General features: G+C 47.4%; 1 protein-coding gene across 1 annotated transcript in view; it reads left to right on the forward strand.

Moving 5' to 3' along the window:
- Positions 1-6,587: 6,587 nt before the first annotated feature.
- C2CD2 (C2 calcium dependent domain containing 2) overlaps positions 6,588-24,887 on the forward strand; it is a 42,417-nt gene continuing 24,117 nt past the window's right edge. The window contains 7 exon segments of the mRNA XM_082304812.1: positions 6,588-6,939; positions 6,941-6,943; positions 9,073-9,171; positions 19,353-19,472; positions 19,864-19,965; positions 23,784-23,906; positions 24,209-24,329. Of these exon segments, the coding sequence (XP_082160938.1) occupies positions 6,640-6,939; positions 6,941-6,943; positions 9,073-9,171; positions 19,353-19,472; positions 19,864-19,965; positions 23,784-23,906; positions 24,209-24,329 (868 nt within the window). The 5' untranslated portion in view covers positions 6,588-6,639.

Genomic DNA, 24,887 nt, shown 5'->3' on the forward strand with positions numbered 1-24,887 from the left:
AAGAAAGTAGAAGTAAAAGAAAGTGCAGATATCCAAGGTGTACCAAGTTGGGTCCATGGTTGCTCTAACAGGATTGAAACATGGCTTTGCAGCTTTGCTTTATATCTGAATACATAACTTGAAATTATATTTGGTCGAAATAAAAACATTGTGACCCATTTATTTTGAAACTTAGCCAATTCGTCAACATTTATATTTATGGGGCATGGTTGTTTTTTCAAGATTTTTTTTTTCAGGACCATGCCTACATGTTAATAACATATATAATAACAAAGCTATACAAGCAATTTTCTGATCTAATGAAAAACTCAGCTCCTGGCAGTATGCCTTCTTAAGCACTTAAGAGTTGGAGGCATTTGGGCAAGGAAGAATGAAGGGACCTAAATGAATTGAAGTTTTTCTGCTATGAGGTCATGGTGGATACATTACCTTTTTTTTCAATAGAGATTGGTGCTTGGATAGATCAGATATCTCCTGATTTTGCAAGAGAACCAAAAATAACAGTAATTAGTCAAAGTGAAGGTCTAATGATATCATCGTCTTTGAGCCTTTTTTTGCGTGGAGCAGGACTCCTTCATTAAGAAGAGGATGTTCTTTGGAAGACATGAGGCAGGGGGAGTTATCCCAGATCAAGAGCCAGCCCAGCGCTGGCCTCCTTGCCCCCATGCTACCTCTTAGTTATGAAAGCTTTCTTAGTGGCACCCCTTTGGTGCCAGACTGCTGACCCTCTTCCAACAAGGCTTCTCTGGGCATCCCACCTGGCCCTTGTTCCAGCCCTTTGCACACCCAACACTCACTTTCTTAGACAGCTGTCAGAAAGCAGGGGACAACGTTTCTGGTATGTCGAGTCACATCAGACAAGACGGGTGACACGTGCTGAATCTCACCTAGGAAGGGGCTACAGAAAGCAGACTGGAGAGTATTGTAAGGGCAGGACCAAATGGAGGAACTCATCTTCTGGCTTTAGCATTGTGCTTCTCCTTGCCCCACAACTCCTAAGCAAACTTCCCACAGTCAGCAGGTAGAAGGAGATGCCTGTTACCTGCCTCTGGCACAGCAGGCAAAAGAGTGGGAGAGAGGCTGAAATGCTACATGTGAAAGGGGACATGGTCCACCCTTCCATGGGAAGTAACGTGCCGAGGCGTCACACTTCAGGTGTGAAGATTAGCAGGTCTACTTCTGCCAGCAGAGCCGTCAATAAAAAGTGTGCAGTGGTATCACCTCAGGCTGACTGTTAGGCTGGCAAAATCTCATCATGAAGACGTGGTTATAGCCACCTCACAGGTAAAGGTGGCATCACACAGAGTCCTGGGACACTGGGAAAAGCTCTGCTGGCCAAAGTGCAGTTTGGCCAAAATAAGCACCTCTTAGACTTTTGTACTGTCCTGACAAAGCACTTGTTTCAGACTTCATGTTAGACTCCTCTTATGAACCTTCTCCTTCTTTCATGTGTGTAAAAAAATATGCTGGGGCTCGGAGGCAGAGAATTAGTGGGAAAGGTTTGGACTGATTTTATCTCTGTGCATTGCAATTGTCTAAGTGATCATTTAATTGCAGTGATTGAACCTATGGCTTTTTGTTGGTCATTGTTCTGCTTACAGCTTTAAAAATGAAATAATTGATTAAATAACTATGACCTCATCCTGCTCCCGTTACTTATATCTATACCATGGGACTCAGGGTAGTCTCAGATCTAGCACCACTCACCTCCAACAACTCTGGAAATTTCAAACAAATAGTCAAGATCCTACAATTCTGCCCATGTTCTGTCTGGGGGATGAAAAAGAGCATCTCCGGAAACTCAGATGTATGATGAACCTGGCAGCACTAGTTAACAGGGGAGGTACTTCTTTGTTGTTCATGTGCCTGGGGTAGCTCTACCAGCAAAACATTCTAGCGTAGACTAGGTCAGAGTAAGCTACAGGTCTGCAGTTTTCTTCTTGCCTTTGCAACACAGAGTGAAATGGTTAACAAAATTCATACTTCAAAGGACCAAAACAGGACATGTGAGGTAGCTGCGATGAATGATGCATTTGTAACTCTCTTGTTCCAAAACCCTTGTAAAATCAACTCTGTGTCAATCATCTCACTCACTTTTTGCATTTTTTTAAACTTGCTTTGCAACCATCACTGACAAAGATATACACTTGCTAATTAAAAGAAAAGCTGGGATTTGGGAAAAACAGCAGTTATTTAATAGAAATACGGCACATAGCAGAGCCTAGGAGCAAGTCAGAATCACAGTTCCCAGCTTCAAAGTACACGGAATTATGAAAAACTAATTACTTTACTAATTGCATCCCCAGAGCTATGCTTTGATGGGTGAGATCCTGAATGTTCAGAGAGGGCTATTCCAAGTTCACAGGTGCACGAAAAAGGAAAATAATTAAATATTAGCTGCCACATATTTTTGCTATACTTCAAAAGTAGAAATGTAAAATATTTCTAGTAACAAAAATGTTGATAAAGTTCTGTAAAGGAAAACTTGTTTTAATATCTCAATGTAATCTTTCAGTCTGTCTTGTCATTTCATATTCACTAATTAGACTCACAAAATTCCCGTCAGTTAAAGAAAATTGTCTACAAGGCATATGTGCAGAACTGGAACACGGGGCAAGATAAGGGCAGGTTTGTCTGCCACAGTGCAGTGCTGTATGAGAAATCCCTGAGCTATCTGCAGACAAGCTGGTAGAGCACCGTGCAATACTGAGCAAAGATGCCGGCTTGGATCTTAAAATGAATGTGCCCAGCTAATAAAACTGGTCTCAGCAGGGTCAATTAACCTCTGTAAGGTGCTGTGCTAACATAGTAATATGGCTCTCGTGGATCTCTGGAGATCTCAGCAGCTTGCTCCTTGGTATCACGTAGGTGTACTCTTAAGTCACCTGCCTGGTAGGCAGAAGGCAGCTGGTCAGTGAACGGAGCGCAGGATTTCCCTGTGTCCCAGGCAAGTGCTTTGACCTCTGAGTAGCCCATTCTTTGTATGTCCATACAGGAACCTCACTACACCAGATAAAACCATGCTCTGGCCCTGTCAAGTTTGCAGCTTAAAGGTGCAAATGTGGACAATGTTTTTACAACACAAAATGATCAAATCACTTCTCAGGCAACAACCTGCTCCTCCTCCTCTCAGAGGCCTAGCCCCCATATTCATAAATACCATAATAAATGTTGAGGTAACAGCCCTTCAGGAATCCCAGGCCCCAGAGGCCAAGGTGAAAGTCCAGAGCAAAGAAGATGTACCCTTGGTGGAAGAGGATGAGGTCAGGGAATACTTAAGCAATCTGGTCATACGTAAGTCCACGGGCCCTGATGGGATGCACCCACAAGTGCTGAGGGAGCTGACAGATGTCATTACAAGGCCACTCTTGATCATCTTTGAATTATCATGGTGGTTGGGAGATGTGCCTGAGGACTGGAGGAAACCAAACACTACTCCTAACTTCAGGAAAGGCAGGATGGAGGACCCTGGGACCTATAGGCCAGTCAGCCTCACCTCGATCCCTGGGAAGATGATGGGGCAGCTAATCCTGGACACCATTTCCAGACACATGAAGAGAAAAAAAGTCATCAGGAGTAGTCAGCATGGATTCACCGAGGGAAAGTCATGCTCGATCAACTTGATAAATTCCTACAATGAAACTACTGGCTTGGTAGACAAGGGGAGAGCAGTGGACATTGTCTACCTAGACTTTTGACACCATCTCCCATAAGATCCTCATAGAGAAGCTGATGAAGTATGGGCTGGATGAGCAGACAGTGAGGTGGACTGAAAACTGGCTGAACAGCTGCACCCAGAGGGTGGTGGTCAGTGGCACAAAGTCTAGTTGGAGGCCTGTAACTAGTGGTGTACAGCAGGGGTCAATACTGGGTTCAATCCTGTTCAACAGTTTCATTAATGATCTGGATGGTGGGGCAGAGCGTACCCTCTGCAAGTCTGCAGATGACACAAAACTGGGAGGAGTGGCTGATACACCAGAGGGTCGTGCTGCCATCCAGAGGGACCTTGACAGGCTGGAGAACTGGGCCGACAGGAACCTCATGCAGTTCAATAGGGGGAAGTGCAAAGTCCCGCACCTGGGGAGGAAAAGCTCCAGGCACCAGTACATGCTGGGGCCAACCAGCTGGAAGGCAGCTTTGCAGAAAGGACCTGGGGGTCCTGGTGGATAGCAAATCAAACATGAGCCAACAACATGCCCTTACAGCAAAGAAGGCTAATGGCATCCTGGACTGCATTAGGAGGAGTGTTGCCAGCAGGCTGAGGGAAGTGATCCTTCCCCTCTGCTCAGCACTGGTGAGGCCCCACCTGGAGTGCTGGGTCTCCACTGGAGAGAGCCCAGTGAAGGCCCACTAAGATGATTAAGGGGCTGGAGCATCTCTCCTATAAGGAAAGGCTGAGAGAGCTGGGGGGGGGGAAGGCTAGAGAAGGCTCAGGGGGGATCTTATCAGTGTATATAAATACCTGAAGGGAGGGTGCAAAGAAGATGGAGCCAGGCTCTTTTCAGTGGTGCCCAAGTGACAGAACAAGAGGCAATGGGCACAGACTGAAACACAGGAGGTTCCCTCTGAACATCAGGAAAAACACTTTTTCACTGTGAGGGTGACCAAGCACTGGAACAGGTTGCCCAGAGAAGTTTTGTAGTCCTTGGAGATATTCAGAAGCCATCTGTCTGGACATGGTCCTGGGCAACCAGCTCTGGGTGGTCCTGCTTGAGTAGGGGGGTTGGACCCAATGACGTCCAGAGACCCTCCAGCCTCAACCATTCAGTGATCCCGTAATGCACTCACTTCCCTTTTCTTTTTACCTCTGCTTCTAGCCATGAATTTGCTTGAAAATGTCCAGCAAACAAGCATTTGCTGCCTGGTCTGTGAGCCCACACGGTGTCTGTGCCTCGGCACCTGCCATCCACACGGCTCCCGCGGGAGGCACGCCAGAGCCAGGCACCACGGGACCCACGGTAATTCCCCTCTGTGATCTATGGCATGCACTCCGATGGTCTGGAATTCCAGCTTCCAGCAAGGAAGAGATGTTTCTGCCCTTTAAGGCTACAGTGGCAATAGCCTAAACCCGAGTGGAACAAGAACTTACAACGACATTTCACTACCAACCTCAAGGACTTAATTGCCGGTTGTTTTAGTATGTGGATTGGACAAAAAATACAAGTGATGTTCATCGGCTGGGAGCTGCCACAGGTAAAGAAAGTCACTATGAAAGAAACAGAGCAGGCAAAGAAAAGCAGAAGAAAAATGAGGGCACAAATAGTGATGAGCTGATAAGGTAGCACTCTGAAAATCAAACAGGAACTTACCAAAGATGAATGTGACATAAATAAATAATTATAAAACTTTTATTTACTATCAAAAGACAATTTCCTCCCCTTTATCACAAACCTCCTACTGATAACAACGCTCATTCACCATGGTTTGCAGAAAGTACTTAGTTCTGAATTTACGCTCCGGGCCGCAGATCACAGTGGAACACAGAAATGTTTTTTTCTCCTACCGGTGAGTTTGACATCCGCAGCAGAGGAGATGCTGCGGCACCAGCAAGAAAAGGGAAGCTTGCGTTCGCCCTTTGATAGGAAGCAGAGGGAAAAATAAGATGCCCTGTAATCTCCGTAGCTGTTCCCGCAGCGCTGTGAAGCGGTGAGCGGGAAGGCCGATCACAGACCCGCAAGTGTTGCCCTGTTAGGTGAAGGGGTGCTTTCACAAAACACCCGTTTGCTACTGAGGGGCAGCGTGGCAATTTTATCCACTGGACTTTGTAATGCTGACATAAACTAGGTTCAGCGTCTGGAACATAAAGGTTATATGATCTATCTTTTTTGGGGGGGGGGGAAATCAGGCCTGTTTTGTAACTGACTCCTGCTCTGCCCGCAAGCAGGCATTAACACGTTTGTCTATTGTGTGCAAAGATGAGAGAGCCTGTTCACTTGATTTTTCATTTGCAATTGTTTCTTAGTGTGCAAACGACATCACTAAACACTGACGTAAGGGGAAACCTTTTGTTATATGAAAAACAACGAAAATTATTAGCTTGACACCTGTGTCTTTCCCGGGCCTCTGAACGCCTCTCCCGCCCCGCTGTCTCTATTGAGACTCCCCCTTTTTGCCCACCCCCGGGATCGCTCCTCTCGTCCCGCTCTGCCCACAGCACCCCCCGGCACCCAAACCGCTTCTCCCAGCAGCGCCGGCTCAGGGCGCGCACGAACCCGCCCGGCAGCCGCTGTCCCGGCCGCAGCCGGCGCCCCGCACGCCCCCCCCGAGCCCCGCTCCCTCCCGCGGCAGCCGCCGCCCGGGCCCCCCCCGCTCTGCCCGGGACCCGCGGGCCCAGCGCCCACCGCCGCAGGGCGATGCGCGGCCCGGCCCCGCCGGCAGCGCGCCAGCCCCCCGCCGCCGCCCACGCCGGCAGCGCCGGGCCGGGGCCGGGGCCGGGGCCGGGCCTCCCCTCACCGCCCCGCCGGCGGGGGCGGGCCGGGCGGTGACTGCGCCGTGGGCGGTGCGGCGCGGCGCGGCGCGGCGCGTCCCCGGGCAGGCGGCCGGACGCCGTGCGGCCGCTCCCGGCTCGGGCCCTGCGCGGGCTGCCGCTGCCCGGCCCCGCCGCCGCCGCCGGTAGCGCGGCTCCCATTATGGTCAGCCATGGCGTGGCTGGCGGGCGGGCTGGCCGAGCTGCGCTGGTGCGCGCTGGTCGCCCTCTTCGTGGCGGCGCTGGCCACCCTGGCCGTCTACCTGGTGCAGTACGCGCTGCTGGCCCTGCGGCGGGGCCGGCCGCCGCCGCCGCCGCTGCCGCCGCCGCCGCGGCGGGACGAGCTGCTGGAGGAGGGCGGCTCGGTGCTGGCCTGGGCGCTGTCGCTGGGCAGCTGGCGGCGGCAGTGGCGGCGGGCCTGGCTGGCGGCGCTCGGCGCCGAGGCGGCGGCGCGGGCGGTGAGTGCCGGGGTCGCAGGTGAGGGGCGGCGGGCGGGGAGGCGGGGGCCGCCCCGCCGCGGGGCCCGGCCGGGCCGCTCCGGGCGGCGCCGCCGCCGGCAGCTCCGCCGCGCCCGCCGGGCTGGGGCCGTGGGGCGTCCCGCCGGGTCGGGGCGGGCGAGGGCGGCGTGTGCTCCTCTGCCGGCGGGGGCTCTCCCCGCCCGGGGCGAGGGGCGGCTGTGGGGGCACCGGGGCTTGCTCCAAAGACCGACGGGGTGCCGGCAGCGCGGCGCTGGCAGCGCGGCGCTGGCAGCGCCGGCCGGTGTGTTGCTGCCCCTCCGCGTGCACGTGCGTGTGTGTACGTATGTATGCATATGTGCGTGCGTGTATGGAGATACGTTTGGTTGCCGTTCGGCAGGAATGTGCAGGAAGGAGCCGGCCAGAGGCGCAGCGCGGGGGCACGCGTGGGGGCCGGGAAGGAGGGGAGGAGAGCCGTGCCCGCCGCCCCCGGCCGGGCTCCCCCCGCCGGTAACGTTGTTGGGCGCGGGGAGGAGGAAGCGATGGAGGCTTCCTGGCCTGGGCGCCAGCGCGGGGCCCGCCGCCGGCCCCTCGGCACATAACTCCCAGAGCTGGGCTTCCTTCGTGCTGTCTTCGGCCATGCTGAACCCGCCTGCGCGTCAGGCTGAGGGCTAGCTTTCTCCGGACCGCCACGGGATGGTGGGCTTCTCAGGTTTTCATCAGTTTGCTTTTAACCCGGGTCAGAGAAATGCACAAAACGTGGTGTCCCTTCCCATCCTCTCCGGCCCTTCTTGCAAAGCGTGCAGCGTAGCATCCCGCTCGGTGGTTTGTAATGGTATGCCCAGGTCTAAGAGGCGAGGAGGTTAGGTGAGGCCATGGCAACCTAATTCCCTGGTCCTGAGGACTGAACCCTTGCCGTGTCAGTGGAAAATGCTGAGGCTAAACTATCTAGGAAGCAGCATGTACCCAGGTCTCCGAATTTGTGCGCGGCCCTCTCCCTAGGTCTAGGAGGTTCGTTTCCTGGCGGCCCCAGCATGCTTTCATCTTACGTGTCGGGGGCGGGCTGGGGGAGAAGGAAAAGCGGGGCAACGCGTGTGTGTGAAAGATAAGGAAAGCAGTTTAACACTTGCCAGATGTCACCGTAAGTTGGGGCAGTGGAAAGAAAATACTTCGTCTGCCCTCTCAAATTGCATGGTGCGGTTCAGAAAAGCATGGGCTGTGCTAAGAAACAAAGGTTTGCCTTGCGCTTGTGGAAGAGGAGAGCCCAGGCAGCTTGGGCACAGGTGCTAGGAACTGAACATAACTAGAAACAAGCCGCAGCTTCCTGTCCCCAGCCAGAGACCGAAGCCACTTTGACGGGGGCACGCGCGCCCTCCCTCCCCGGGAGAGCAGCTGGAGCCATCCCTTGCGATGAGTTCACTGCCTGGCACTGCGGCGTGGCGTGGCTCCCGCTGTCAGCCTCCCAAAACAATGTCAGCAGCACGCTGCTAATGAAATTCCTGCGTGCAAAACAACCTCGGGTGACGAGGGAAGTGGCACTGACCACTCAGTGTGGGCAGCAGGTGGAGAATGCGAGTGCTGATGTCTCTGAAAGTATGACCTCACTGCCAAAACACGTATACGCTGTCTTTTCCTTGCTGTCTATGTGAAGACTGAGTACCTGTCATCTCTGCCTGCCGTCACACACGAGGAATGATTGGGGAGGGGAAGGCTTCTTTCCTCACCTCTGCAAGATGAGATTTGGGTTTTCTTAGTTTCAGCATAGCCGAGTGCAGCAATATTATTAGGCCAAACCAAAAATGCCTTTTAAAACTATGGTGCTGATTAATCCTTACTCAAGAAGAGCAGTTTCACTGAACTCTGTCACTGCTCATGGGCTTAGCTCTGCACTGTGCTGTGTACCTGGACGTTCTGCTACAGAGAAAGATGAGTTATGATTAGGCCCATAGTTATGTCCTAAGTATAGGTTTTCAGGCTCTACTCTGTATTATGCAGTGAGGTGTTGTGCAATTAATACATACAAGTTTTGACATACAGTTGCAGTTCTGTCTCCGGTTCTTCCAGGAAGCTCACTGGCAGTGCATTTTTATCACTCGTTTTCAAGCGACGGGTTCATCACCTGATGATGCTTCTTTTTTTCTTCTTTCTTAGGATTCACTGTTGCTTACGTTTGAGGAGGATGACCCACCAGAACCACTTGAGCTAGCAGTTAAACAAGTTATTAGTGTTGTGAAGTCAGCTCAAGAGAAGGTAAACTTCGGGTTTGTTTTGTTTCAGTGTACTTTTGGGCAGGAAATGTTAACTTCTTATTAGCGTCAGTGGGAGTTTTATTTGTCAATACTTCTGTAGCCTCGACCTAAGTTTGTCAGGGTTGGTAAGAGGCTGCCTCTCTGATGAACCTGTGCAAACTCTTCTCATTGGTTCACTTCTTTTGCAAGTCATGAGCAGAATGTGCTCCAGGGCTTTTACCAAATGAACAAGAACCAGGGTTATGCCAAGTTCATAGGTATGCCTTCAATGATCTCGTACAGCAGCCCTCTCCCCCCACCCCCTCACCATCGGTATGATGGTTCCCCATCCTATTGCTGAAGCGTGGGAAGGGAAATTCATGAAGGAAAGGGACACTTCTCGTCTGGGACAGGAGAACATCTTTGTCTGCCTCTTGCTGTTTGTGTGGCTGATTACAGGTTTGCTGGAACACTGCAAAGTCCTGAGGGTGAAGCCTTGACTCTACTGAATCCTGTATTCAGTGAGGAGTGAATGGTCTCTTTCTTCCTCTCCCACCCCCACCCCACATACTGGGAAGTGGTTTCCCCCATGCTTAGGGCATGTAAAATGACAATGAGGCAGAATGTGGCTCTTGGAACAGGATAAAAATGCATGTATGCTTATTAGCAATGATAACTTCTGCGTTTTCATCCTGGTGACTGTAACTACTAGTCACATCTGAACTGGCGCTCAGCTTTAGGCACCTGCATCAAATTAGCCTAATGCTTTTCTTCTTGTTTTGCTTTGTTATTTTGGTTTGCTTGTCTGATTTAGATGTTAAGCAGCTCTACTATGATTCCTTTGAAAACTATGTGTGCTTATGCGCGTGATACACAAGTTACAGGCACACCCTGATCGGTGGCAGCTGGGGATTGCCAACACGTAAAGTTGTTTGTGCACTTGTTCTCTCTTTTTTTTTTTCTTTTGTCTTTTTTTTTTTTTTCCTTTCCCCTACCAGGGATCCCTGCACCAGCAGAGGGACTAGAGAGACTGTAGTTGGTAGGGCTGTAGAGTTGGCACTAGTGTTACTCCGTGCCACTGGAAGACACCACAATGGGAAACTGTAAGGTAGAGGGGACTGCTAGGGCTAAAAGTGGTGTGCTGTATAATGTGTGAAGCCAGCAGCTGAGGGAGATCTGCTTCAAATAAATGCTAGTGACTAACAGCACAAAAACCAGCTGTCTTGCAGTGCAGTGTCTAAAATGTTGCTGGAAGGCAGGCAGGGCTGCAAATGTGTTTGCGTGGGAGATGGCCAGGAGGTTTGGGTCTGCTGGCTGCCCTTGGCCAGTGTCAAAGTTCAGCAGGGGGGTGTGGGGCCAGCTCTGTGCTCGGAGTACTGTGCCAGTGGCTGGACCACAATGAGAGCAGCGTCTCAAGGCTAAAACCGGCTTTCGTCTTGCCTGCGTGCCAGAAGCAAGGCACAGTGCTGCAGTCCTCGATTTCCCTGGAGTCATGTTGTACCACTGGGAACATCTCTGCTGCAGTCCTCGGTTAACTTCTGTGTTGTTTAACTGTAGATTCTGACTGCCGTAGCAGCAAGGTAAGTTAGCATCCGCGGTGCCCTGTGGGCACCCTAACCTGCTGTGGTTAAGCCTGGGCAGCAGAAGGTAGCGAGTGCTGGCTCTGTGGCAGCCTGAGCCCGGGGAACTGCTGGCTGCTGTAGGGCTGTTCCCTTGCTCTCCTCTGCCTGTGACTTTGTGATCCGGCACCCTCCCTTGTGCAGTTTCTGGTCCTTGTCTGACCTTGGATTGAGCCATTTCAGTGTGTTAATCGAGCTGTTATACTTCAGCTGGCAATCTAATGTGGTTTCGCAGCAGCTTAAACCAATATAAGCACATTTTAAAATGTATTGGATTAAAACAGGTTTGCTTACATAAACTGGGTTGTTCTGAACTGTCCCAAAACCCATTTCAGTAATCTTGTGCACAGCTGCTGGGAAAATTTCTCTGAGTTATTTTTACTGCTTCAGTTAAGGTACAACCTGAATATTTATTTGGATTTCAGTATATAATAACCTTAAAGTGGCACTCTGGTAGCTACTTTCCCTCCTTACTTAAATGCATATCTTTCTCTAAAGACCTCAGGAGTTCTCTCATATGGTAATTGGCTCTCTCATATATTCCTCAGATAATACCAAGGGTCCAAAGGTTTGGGTTTGTTTTAATGGTGTTTTCTTCCCCTGCCCGCTCTTCAAACTCTTAATCTTTGCATATGAAATTGAAATCTTTCTCTGCAGCTTGTCCAAACTAAAACTTCTCATACGTGTTTGTAACTCACTACTGGTGTGACTGGCTCTGAATGTAGTTTGTGACCATATGCTGCGTGTTTATCAATGTTGTAGCATTCTGCAGAGCTCTGCGCTTGCCCGAGGCATCAGCTGGCACAAGACTGTTTTCCTGCAGCTGGTTCAACATGCTGCTTTACTTGTGATCTGTATGGCAAGAGCGTGTAGGTGCCTTGGTTCAGCAGCCAGGGCATGATTTATTGCATGTCGTTTTAAATATGTATTTGACCTTGCATCAGAGAGGTTGTGGTCATCAAAGCAAGCAGAGGATTGAGGGTGAGAGATCAAAATAGCAGTAAGCATGGGATGTGTAATACCTGAACTCAGCTGTATGCTGATAGAGCCCTGTGGTATGTCTTTTGTGGTGGGTGGTCCCCTGTCCTCTTGAATGCTGGGCCATGGAGCACAGCCAGGTGATGAGTCTCCCTGGTGCTGGGAGCAAGCCTGCTGCCTGGGAGGCTCGCATGCAGTCTTGCTCCGAAACGATATGGGATTGCCAGCCAGACTGTAATTATTATATTATTGCTGACAGCTCTGTTTGTGACCAGGATGCATGCTGACACGTGCAATCTGTAGGTATATACATGCTGTCCTTGCCTTGAAGAAGCTGAAAGTTGTAAAACTGGTGTATGCTCCACAGCGCAGTGCTGCAGACACGGTTGGGGAAGCTGCTGGTTGTGAGCTGGGCCAAAGCCGTTGTGATAGGAACAGAGCTGCTCTGTGGCTGAAGGTTACACCACGCTGCTTCTTGACAACGCCTCTATTTATACGTTGCCTTCACTCCAATTTTGGGCCAGAGCCTAAATATATAGAATGAAGTGGCCTGTTTTCATTGTGTGGTGTTGGTTGTTTTGTTTTAATAAAGTAAACATTAGCAATATTCTTAGCTAGTTCTGCCAACCTTTCCATTACTGCAGTCTATTTCCAGAGGCTTTGAACTTCACAACAAGAACAAAAAACAGGCAACAAAAAAGATGATTCTCTTGATGGGGACTTGGCACAGACGAGCAAGACTACAACAGAAGTCTCCCTTCTTTGCCTGCTTCATGCTTAAATAGAAATAAAATGCCCTGAGAGTGCCATTCCATTAATGAGTGATAATAAGTTGCTACACAAGGAATGGCTGTCTTGGATCACAACAGACAACAGCAAATACGAAAGCTTCATGTTAATTTTTGTGTGATGAATCTTGCTGGGGAAAATGGTGGGGAGAAAGGAGGACTGTTTTGCGGGCTTGTGGGAGGTCCTGTTTTCCCATGAGCTGTGCAGCATGCCCAAAGAGGTCTTATTCTCCCACACAGCTGTCGTAGCTTCAGCTTGGTGTCACTTCATTTGCAGCCACCCTGCTGCGAGCTGGCAGCCTGCGTTCGTGCCACGCTGGGGCGTCAGGGCTTCCAGTTCCGCTTGCTTTGAAGCAGGTAGAGACATTGTGTAGCAAAGGCTGTTTTCTGCTCCAGGAAAGACCGGTTTCTCATTGTCACCGCTACAGTACTAACTGGGACTCATTCCTAGTTATGTACGTGTGTTTATTTCTGATTATTTTTGGTGGGGTGAACTGCCCTGACCATCACGTGCAGGTTCTATTGTCTTTTAACTCCCTGTTTTGCTTGAAAAGCTGTCCCAAAGCTTTGCTGCTTTAATGACTGGGCTTTTCTTACAAGCTGAAGTGGAACCATGGCCCATGCAGCTTTTTTGCCTTTTTTTTTTTTTTTAACTTCTGTATTAATATATTCCTTTATCCTTAATGTATTTACTTCTCTTCCATGGTGCTTGCTGTCAGTAAATACATCATGAAGGAACTACATTTCCTTCCAGCCTTTGTCTACCTTGGCTAAATAAGTTGTTACTTAAGTCTTCTTTCACGATGTTGTCCTGCCTCATAAGTCACTCCTGTGCACTCATTCTCTGCAGCAGCTCCAGTTAAATCCATTTTCTTGAGCTTGATGGCTGAAGTGACACACAGCGCTACAGATGAGGTCTCACCGTGCAAGATTACTGCTTCTTTGTGTCTCTGAAAGTATTTTCTTGATGCATTTTAGGCTTCTGATCTGCCTCTCCTGTGGCTCCTCCACGCTGTGACTGACTCGATGCATCCAGTTCTCTCTTCCTCTGGTGTTCTCCCAGTGATGGGCTGCCCGTTGTAGGACTAATATTTGTTAATTCTCATACACGCACGCTGTGTATTCTGAATTGCATTTCCCTTCTAGTCTTCAAGGGTTTTCAGCTTTTCTGTGTGATGTCCTGATCTTCCTTTATATTGCTGCTTCCCAGCTTGCTTTCCTCAGCATCACGCTTCCTTTCAGATCTCTCCTGAGGAATTTTGGACATTAACTATGCAATAGGGTTGGTGCCTGACAGGCTCCTTTGTAACTTGCTTCCAGCTTTCACCTCCCTGCCCGCTGTACTGTCCTCTCCCTTTCAGACACATCCCTGTTCACCCTAACATGGGAATGATGGAGTATAAGCTTAATTACCAGCGGGGTGACCCTACTGAAATGCACAACATAGTGGATCTAACCTACTTAAGAACTGAGTGTCTTGTCAAAGGAGGACATCGGGGTGGGGATTTGTTTGCTTCAGTGGAGATAATACTGGTTTTGGCACTGTCAGGTTGCCTGCCTGTCTTCCAGCTGCTACTGCAGATGTGCGCAGGCCTCCTATAGGCTTGTGCCACATCTGCCAGCTCGGCGCAGGGGTCAGGGATGCCTTAGCACCCCAATGACATGATGTGCCTGTGTCCCCGCAACTGAATCTCTCTCCAAGCTACTGTAGCACAAACTGGCAAACCTCTCCTGCATTTTATAGTCTTCTGTTGGTCTCCATGTCTTCAGCTATGCTGTCTCTCAAATGGTTTGTAAAGACTTGCGTGTTAGTGAGGCCAAACTAGCAAGTCTATTTCTGGTACTTATTTATTTTTCCCCCTTCTTAAGTATAAGTACCGCTTCCTGTCCTTGCACCATTTGATATTCACTTAACTTGATAGGCGGATTGAAAATTCTTCCTATCCTGTCTCCTTGTACTCCCTGCTTGTTTGTTTTATTCCCCCTCCCCTTTTTTCCACTTTTTTGAATTTGTATGTCTGTCGGTCTGAAAGCAATGGATAAATGCACATGTTTTATCAGTTTCTGCTTTGTTTCTGTTGCTGACATGGTAACTCTCTCTCTCCTGCACTCATTCCATCACTCACCCTGCCTTCACTCTGGTGTTTACCATCGTTCTGGAAAACTGTTCCGGGGTTGTCTCATTATATTTGCAGGAAAATTTGCTTTGATACCAGTTTCTAAAAATCTGCTCCTAGCTGTGTCTGGATTAGAGGTTGCATTTGCCTTCTCTCCTTCAGCTTCTCTGTGTTAGTTCATAAATTCCTTGCGTAAAGAGGAAATGGTGAAGAAGCTACAGAAACCCCCTCAAGAAGTTAATGCATAGGCTCCAGTAACCAAGGAAGATCGTGTAATTCTTCTTCTGAACAGCTGAGTGTTACGACTATCAAAAGGCAGAAGTTTCTGACTGGAAAATTTTCTTATGGTGAGATTTTAAGCTGAGCCCACAAATTCTCTGTGTGACCATTGACAGATAAGTTTTCCACGCCAAAAAAAAAGAGCCTTCTCCTTCTCAGAGTAGCACTCCAAAAAAACCACGGGAAATTGTGGGCGTCCTGAATCTAATGGCGTACTGGTCCCTACAGTTGAGATCAAGGCAGCTTTCACTGCGTGGCTGCCTCGTATACTCATTTTCTTGTGCAAACTGTTGAAGGTTTTTATTACTTACATACTACTGAGTAACCTTGAGTAACCTGCTATTTCTGCAAATAAATACCAAGGGCAGTAAACCTGATTTCCTTCCAGAAAAAAAGCAATCAAGGCCTGTAATGCCAAGATTTTTACGTGCACACCTGATGCAGTTGGGGCCTGGGGACGGCGAAGACGGCCTTCCCCAGCAGGGCTGTCAGAACTTCCCCCTGAAGTCAGGGCCCTTCGCCCGCCACTTGGCCATGGGAGGGAACCTGCTGCCGCACGTGGAGCAGGGGGGGAGGACGACTGTCCCGGAGCAGCAACAAAGCGGCCGTGTGTAATGCACAGATCACTGTGGTGCCAGTGCCAAAACTGAAACCTCTCAAGGCGAGAGGACACCACGTGTGAGGAGCAAAGGCGCTTCAGTTCTCCTTGAGATGAAGCATCTTCTGCTGCAGGAAGGAAAGAAACTGGAATTTTGCAGCTCTGTCCAGAGGAACCGCAAAGGGAAAAAGTCAAGATATAGAGGGGGAGAGCAAAGCAGGGGAAAGGGCTTTAATAGTTGTGGGTACACAAGTTTGGACACTTGAGTTTCTCAGAAAAATATTTGTCTTACTCCAACTGTAGTGCTTTTGCAGTCTCCTTTGTTCCTGCAGTTGTTTACCTGAAAGATAATTTTTTTTTAGGATAATTGTACTGACAATTTTAGAGACGTATAAGCAAGGTGTGTTACAGCATCTGCAGCTCATTGGAGCTGGGTGTCAGTGTCGGGCAGATGGGGAGCAGAGCCCAGCTGGGTTGGGGAGTTTTGCCACGGCAGCTCACCCACGTCGTGGGCTGGTGTGGTCAGGGAGGGAGGCAGGTGAGGGGCGAGGCTGGAGGGTGTTGAGATGGCAAGAATAGCCCTGGCATGGGGGTGATCAAGTACCAGGAGTCAGCTGAGTGTGAGAAGGGATGGCAGAGGAGGAGCGGGGACGCAGCCTTGCCAGCGAAAGCACTTGAGGAAGGGCTGGGAGCCCCTTCCATGGGAGATCCCCAAAGTGCTTGGAGAGACCTTGGCTGCTGACGGGGTGTTTGTGTTGGGGGAGGCTAGAGCTACGGAGGTGCTGGAGGGAGAAAATACCTCGGTCCCGTTGGTAGAAGAGTCCTGGTTTCTTTGCGCTGCTACTTCACCTCACCCTATTTCTGCTAATTCAGGAGGTCTTGCTTGTCCAGATGTAAGATAACAAAAGAGAGCTGGGGTGTGACCCCTCTGGGAGCCCAGAATTAGCTGGCCCCAGTTGCTGTGCGGTGGTGCAAGGGCTTAATTTTTAAAGGGCAGTTTGTTATAAAAATGACGGGTTTTCTAGACTCTCAAACTGAAGTGTTGATGTCCCTGGTAAGGAGCGGTGGGAGAGAGAGATGAGGAATTTAAATGAAGTTGAAGACCAACTCTCTTCCCACCTGTCCAGGTGCTACTGTTTTCTTGTGAACATCTATCTTTCCTCTTTCTCTCTCCTGTCGACCAGAAAGGGGTGCTTTGCCTGACCCTCCCTTTTCCTGCTCTTCATCTGTGCAGAGAAAATGAATTTGAGGAAGCAGGTTGGATGGGGGCATGGAGGAGGAGGAGCGTAGCATGGGAAGCTTCAGTATTTTTCTTCATGTGACTGTTCTGGGGAAAATGGCCTACATATTTCTGCTCTGGTCAATCAAAATCATCCGCCACACTTCTAAAGGAATGTCACTTAAAAAGGGAAGTGGCAGTTGCGGTCTCTTTAATCAACTTCTCACCACTTGTCGCAGCATCTTAGATGAAACCAGAATCGCTTTCTCTTCAAATTCTAGCCCAGAATTCTACTTCTCTCGGTATTCTGACTCCATAATCCATTCTGCTCTCAGAGATTCACCTGATATAAAGACATATTATTTTCCATTAACAAATTAACAGACCTCTGTACCTGAAGACCACAGTTATTTTATTAAAAGTGAGAGGAGGAGGGGAGTTGGACTTGGTAGATGTCTTTGGCAGAAAATAAATTCATCAAGGAGGCTAAAAGCCCAAACCCTACTGTTTTGGGCTCCTAAACTAAAGGTACAAATATAAAAAAAAAAAATATTTAGCATTTCTTGACAAGGTGTAGAAAGAAGAGTGAAAGTTCCACCACCTGCGGTGTCTGTTTCCGTCCTTTACTTAGAAGTAAACACGGTTAAGAAAAAAGCGGCACATGAACTCATCCACCAACTCTCCTGCCGCACTTTTTTTTTTTTTTTTAAGCAGTCATCAACCGCGTACCTGGCAACCTTGGCTCTTATACATCCAGAAATTCCAGACAAACAGCTCTGCATCGCATGTGCAGCGAGTCCAACTTGTTCTGAATGCACTGAACTTCCTATGCATGTGTGGATGAAATGTGCATGGATGATAACCATTCAGGACATGCAACTGTCAGCAGCTTTTGCATCACACCTGTCATTTTCCCTCCTCTGCCCTCAAAAAAGAGGAAAGAACTTATTCATTTGCGAAGTCTTTAAAGAGCCACCGTGCCAATCCATCCTCGTGACTGAAAGGGGTGATTCTGTGTTTCAACTCAACTACAAGTAAAATAAGCAGTTAGGCTCTTCGGTCTTGTTAACTATTAAAAATGCTTAAAAATCCTTTATGTTATATCGTAATAGTGGATGTTCATGTTGATTATATGGGATTAAGGGTCAGAAATCACTTCTGAAGGAATTTAGACTTTGGGGAAGGGGAGAGGTGAGGGAAACTGATTTGTCCACTTCTAAACTATAATTTGCAGAAGACAAACCTGAAAAGGCAAATCTTGTTGCTTGTGGGTGTGGTGGTGATTTTTATTTGTCATGTCCACCCCCCTCACCCCGCTCCTTTGTAATTAAGTCTCTAGATTAATGGATGTGCTCTGAAGCCCTTGGTAATGCTCTGGTGCTTCTTAAAATAGAGCCCAGGGAGATGAAATATATTTAAGGAGAGACTGATAAGGATCTTCCAGAAGGTACATGATTCATTTTAAAGCTTTCAGCTTCAATCCAGTGCCCGTAAGTGAAGCAGTAAGCGTGCAAACATAATTTAATAGCATACATGCAGAGTCTCCATCTTACAAATCTTTCAGGGAACTACTTGTTTGCACATTGCATTAACCTGGTTAACTTCGCCTGAGTCAATCTAAGGAGGGCAACCTAACGGTGGAGCTGTGGGGACAGTAACCACAGAGGGACAGTGACAAGCAGCTGTCTTTAACCAGCAGAGCTGTTCACAAAGTGAGCTTCTCTTTCTGGCATAATGAGTGATTTCTGACTTCTGTACCTGGGCTTTTCCTATGCCGCCAGGCTCTTTCTGCACACTCGGGGAATTTTGCACCACAGCTCCGTCACCTCGGTCGGTTTGCAGAGGAGAGGGAGGAAAAAACATTCAGTGTTTGTAAACTCAGTGTGATAATAAGTTAAATTACTGCTCGTAAAAGTGAGGGAGTGTACTCAACGAAGTCTATTGCAGTCAAGTGGCATACAAACTTTTCCCAGACGTTTAGCTTTGTCACCAAATTGAGGGCCTTTCTTGGTTTGGTCAAAGACCTGAATAAGCTTTTAAAGGCTCCTGCCCCTTCCCACCCCACTGGGAACTGGAATTACTTCGGCAAAATCCTCTTCTGCAGTAGCAGGGTTATGCCAAAGTTTCACATTTGTAGGATACTGCTAAACCAAATATTGTTTGGTAAAACCAGCTGTCCTATGGTAGGCTACTTAGTTCGGAGCAGAAGAGGAAGAACAAACTTCTTTGTCTCCCTTATGCAAAATTGTGATCTTTGAGCTTTTAATATATAGATATGTGAAACACAAAGGAGTCTTTGTCAGTTGAGAATTTACTTTTGTATTGGGTAACAACACAAAAGAAATTTGGAAAATACCAGAATCTTCAGGTATTAAATTCTGTGTCCAGAAGCGAACACTTGAACTATGGTTTTTAGAAGTGAAAGGAGGTAGGGATGTTAATGAATTTGCTAAATTCCACAGGTGGGAGATTTCTAAGCATAATTCTGGTAGCTTAAAGTCCTTCCTTTTCTTAGTTCCTTTCTTGCCTTCACCAAACCTTCTTCTGAAGACTTATTTCTTTTTCCCTTCCTTTGTCTCCCCCCCACCCCCTTTCATTTCTTTAGGTGGTTTCGTGTAATGTTGTGGGAGATTCCGTTAAATTTGTTGTAACTGTCTCAGATACTTCGCCTGCGGCTGCAGAAGGTCAGTCGTACAGCGTGAAATTGTCTCCACTTCACTTGCAGGTAACGTGTTAAGTGGTGTTCTCTCTATTCTTCCTTTTGTTCTGTCTCATCACGCAGCTGAGCTGAACCTCCTGCTTGCAAAATGCATACAAACTCATGTTTCCCTCTTGGGCAAGCGATAAATTAATAAATTAAGCCCCCTCTTTAGGAAACTGTGGCTAAATAACACATTGGGTAGAGTACTGGGGTGTATAGAACAACAATATCCTTTTTTGACTGGCATGCACTCTCAAAGCTTGGGTAACTTCTGCCTTCTTAGACTGGCACTTTGAATTTACTTACTCAGAAACCGGTATCATTCTTCCTTTGGCGAGCCTTAGTGTGGAGCATGACCTACAATTTCTTTACAGGACACCAGAACACTCTCCAATAACTGCTTTCCTATCCACAGCTTCAGCTTTATGTGAAAGACAAAGGAGAAGATGTCAAAGTGGAGTGGTTCCTCATTAACGTCAATGAAACCAACTTTGAAATCCAGCCAACAGTGCAGGAGGTCAGTCAGTAAGTTTTATTTGTTGTAATGGTAGAGAAGATCAGTCTCCATCCCTTTGGTGCAAAACCCAGTGTAATGCTTTAGGTTAGCAGTAGAAGTACCTAGAGCTAAGGTATCAGGTGAGGCTGGAAGAGCTAAAGCAAAAATGCCGTTCTGCGGGCTGCCTTCGGTAGAAGTGTGGAGCAGTTACCCGTCGGCAGTGCCGTCTTGAACTGCTTCAGTGATATCTGCCGTGGCTCATCCATCAAAACCCTACATCTCTGAAATCTAGGAGCATTTCTCAAGATTACTGAAGCATTAAAGATAAATCAAGTCTGTATTTGACAGACAAATGACTTGGCAAACATTTTTCATCCAAATTCAAAGGTGTGAGAAATGTCTGTTCCTAAATACCTTCTCTCAGAGCACTTCTAAAATAACAAAAAAACCCAATTGTAATGATATTCCCATCAAAGTAATTACATAGTTGCCCATTCCTTAACTTAAATCAATTTTGAAATCTGGCAACAGTAGTTCAGAAACAGCTCTGAAAAAATACCATTATTTAAGGAAACAATGGGTGATCTAAAAATACTTCATGCTTTTGGAATTGCACCTTATCTTAGTATATAAACACTGATTCATTGGGGTTTTTTTTATTGGGACATCCCTGAAAGAGTTTCTTCATGACTGAGACTCTTTTTTGCCTTTGACCCTTCACAATTATATTTTTTTTGGCACAAATGTGGTGACTTAAGCCTTTCTTACAACAGCAGATGAACACTTGCTTGTGTTTTGTGAAGCTGGTTTTCTGACTGAAAGCCTCGTTAAAAAATAGGTTTATTGTATAGTAGAGCTGCTTCTGAAGACCTGTGCTGAGTGACGTAGAATTGTAATAATTTATTACCACAGTTTTTGTACCCAAAAATGTGAAACTCATAACTAAAGACAGACAAGTCTTTTGAAGTGTGTTTTAATGTAGATTTTACTTTGCGTGCATAGCAGTGTAAATGACCTTCACGTGTTGGGGTGGCATGCTGATTATCCACATATTGAACAGTCATTAAGTACTTACTGGCAAATGCAGATGACTCTGGTACAGTCACTGGACTTCACTGGACTTCACAACCTGCTTTTTGAGAGATGACTGAATCCAGAGTTGCAAAGGAGTTGTAACTTGCTGTGCTTTGCCGGCATTTTTAAAATGAGCCTGTTAAGCTCTTAATAGCTAAGGGCTTTATTTTCACTTTGAAGTTTCTATTAGCACTTAGGGGAGGCAATAAACAAAGAGCTAAAACCTGTGAGCAACCTACACCTTGGAAATTCCTTCAGTTCCTAAACTTAAATGTCAGCTTTTGTGTCTTGTTTTTTCCTCTTTTGAAACAAATAAATACCTTTAATTGCTTGTGGTTATCTACATAGCGGTTTTGTCATCACTCAAACGAAGTGGATATAATAACCCATCTTCTGTTGATAACAGCTGGGTGAACCTGAGTTGCGTTTGGCAACCTGGCTGAGTGGCAGGGCTTGGGTTTGCACGCAGTCGTGCTACTGTGGCTTCATGTCCTGGTGTGCCCCAAGCCAGCCACGGTAGCTGGCCGTACGCCCCTAGCCCCTGTCAAACCCAAAGTGAAACGCGTTGTCTTAAGCCTTTTTGGTTGGTGATTAAGCCATTACGGCTTGCCTTGTAGAAGGTGTCGGAAAGGAGCATTACTTTCCAAATAGGGATGGCTAAAAATGAGGTTGGGCTGACAGCAGGCTCCTCAACCAAACTGCTTTCCAAATAACTATGGAAATGTCAGAAAATACCCATGAGTGGAAGTCCGATGACTGTTGTTGCTGTTGTTGCTGTTAAATAACAAATGTCAGATTAGGTTGATGGCAAAGCGAGAGGCGGCTGGGATTTTACAATTTGACAGCGTTCTTCGTCAAACAGTGTTTAGGTAAGGGCAGGGGAGGGAAATTACCTCCAAACCAGTGAAAACTAACCACAATTTATCTGCTTATTTAAATAAGTAATGAAATCACTGAAACCGAGGCTGTAGACAGCCTAATTTACTTTAATATTTTTTAAAGTAAAAGAGTATTATCTGCAAGTTGCAGAAATGTGCTGCCGCCTCTTTCCTCAGCGGTTGTTCGGAGCACGGTGTGAACAAAGCAGGGTTTCTGTGGGACTGGTTAATACTGTTGTATTGTATATGTATATGTTTTGAACTGTAGCGACCTGTCATCAAAGGGCGGTTAGGTAAGGACGCGGTGAAACAGGATTTCTGTACACAACATTCCTGGGATTTTTATGGAACACCCAAGATGTTTCTGTAACACTGGGGTAACTGGGAAAGGGCTGTTACTCCAAATGTGTTTGACCTGTTGTGCGAGCTGCAAGCGTACCTTAAGGAGCGCAGAAGTCATTGCACGATCATTCTCCTATACCTAAGAAAGGACCGAGGCTTTTGAAATGATAGATTGCCTCTCGTGCCGAGAGCTCTCTGTAATGGAGGAGCGTGGTGCAGGGTGTCCAGGGTGGCAGAGATGCGGTTGTTTGAGGCTTGAGCTGCTACTGCCTCGCAGCTTCGTTGTGCTGTGTGGCTGCACCAGCGTGGGACGGGCAGCGCCGAAAGCTGGTGGCGCGCAGCCACGGTGCTATCAAAGCAGTCTACCAGTGTTAGGCCTTCAGTCCCCCACTTGATCTCCCTGCTGGTGCAAATTGGGTGTCCTTGTCATCAGCGTACCTTGTCTTTGCAGCAGGGCCTTGTTTGTTGGCTGTGGCACGCCGGTTGTAGGCATGCTCCTGTCAGCAGCATGCAGAAGGGTACCTTTTTTCTGCTTTGTGTGATTATTGCATTCTCCATCTATTCTGTGTCTGTAAATCAGTTCCCTTTCTTTTAAAGTCTTGTTCGGTAAAGTCTCTCAGGTGTGGTATCAGGTGGGAAAAGACGGATGAGTCCTCTGTTGTTTAGGTCAGATCTTTGTCTCCTACTTCACTCTTCCCTTTAGAAAAGAAGCCTCACTGAGATTTCTCCTGTGCTACCTTCAGAGCAGCTGGGTATCAGACTGCCCTTTCTGTGACACCTTAATCTAAAACTCCACTCCCTGTAGGTGACTGAGCAGAAGAGCCTTTCTGAGGAGCGTGACATGGGAAGCAGGCTTCTCCAGGAGCACAGGGAGGGCAGGGGTGGTTCACCATCTTCATACACCTTACAATTAATCGTGTGAAGCTACGTGTGTAAGCAAAATCTGTGGTCTGTTCCGATCCCTCAGAGATAGTGGTGCAAAGTGCAGATTGCCATGAGATTTTTGAATGGACAAACGCATGAGTCAGTCCCCCAGAGCAGTGTGACTATCTGTCCACACAGTGCACTTTTCAGAAAGACTGAAGACCTCCAAGAGATGCTATAATATTTTTTTCAGTGCAGCACAGGATTAGCTTCTTCTCAGCTGTTGCAAGCTGGCATAACTCCCATTAAATCAGTGGAACAGTGCCGATCTGCTTATCTAATGACCTGATCTGCTCTCTCAGTGGGGTGCAAAGCAATACAAAAACTTTAAACCACCATCATAAGATACAAACTGCTAATGAAACTTCTGGTTTTGTGGCTAATAGCTATGTCTTCCTAACTCTCAGAACAGCAGGTGACTTTTTCAGTGTATATTTCTAGTTCTCCTTTAATGCATAATATAGACATTTAAGTAATTATTTGCATGATCTCTTGTTACATTTTGTGGTTGGCAACAGAAACCATGTCTCTCTCTGACAAAGTTCATGTTCGATAGCTTTGGTGGTTTAGATACACCAAATTGTTTTTTGCCTCAACTTCTTTCTTCTTGTTTCCTCTTAGGGACAGACAGCAGGGACATGTGCAATACCTGAAACACTCAGAGATGTTTTGAAGAACCTCTTTAGCTCAGTTTCTCCATCTGTAGTGTTGAGTACAAGGCCTACAGATGTAAAGGAGGTTCAGGTAAGTCTTATTCCTACCTAAATCTTTTGAGAAGCGTCCTTCTGCTTAGTGTTTTTATTATATATTCATGACTCAGAAGCGAGTGAGTTTAACACCATTCGGTGATCAGAAACAACGGGAACGCATTCTTTAAAACAACATAGCCTTTGGCAGTGAAGGCTTTGTGATCATAACTCCCGTGTGGCTATCTGTTGATGTTACGCCCCATTGCACATCTGCTTCCCTGTATCGATGTGACAGAAGTTGAAAGTATTTTGTATTTGCATATGCGTGATCCCTCTTGTTCTGCTTGCTTTTCACAGAATGTACAGAACGTAAGCCTTCTCCCTCAGGGCACTAGTCCGCCTAAACCTCCAAGGGCTCATGAACTCAAACTGCTGGTAAAGAACATTGCGGTAAACCTAACTGATCACAGTGCTGCAGGTAACGTAGCCCATGCAATGCTGCTCGTTTTCAAGCAGGGTTGGGTTTTTTTCATTTTGGCTGAAATCATTTGGAAGTTCTGGGTTACAACCTTCTCTCAAAAGAAGGGGTAAGAAATTGCTGTACTCTGAGAAACAGGCTTAGTCATGCTTGTACAAAACTGTGTATGTTTTGGTTTATTTAAGTATTCAAACATCTTGATCTTGTAAACAAATCCATCGTTGTTGAAAACAAATTGAAATGAGCATATTTATAAAGTTGGTTGATTATTTTCTGGATTTTAGTTTTAATTTCTAGAAGTTATCACTTTGGGTGTATCCAAGATGAGGGGCTCAAATCCAGCTCTCCATTAACTGCTAGCAATGACATTGGTTTGGTTCAGTATTACCTTATTTTTACAGCTGCTTTTCTTTACTTTTGAGCCATTTGCTGATTTACCTAAAACTCTCCTCCTCTATGTAAACTCTCCTCAAAGGTGGTGTTTTGTTGTTGGGGTTTTCTTTCCCCCTAATAAAGTACCTCTTTGGGTCGGGGAGGCAGTACCTCTTGCAAGTGGAG

The sequence above is a fragment of the Platalea leucorodia genome (assembly GCF_965183815.1).
Source record: "Platalea leucorodia genome assembly, chromosome: 2".
Taxonomy (NCBI): domain Eukaryota; kingdom Metazoa; phylum Chordata; class Aves; order Pelecaniformes; family Threskiornithidae; genus Platalea; species Platalea leucorodia.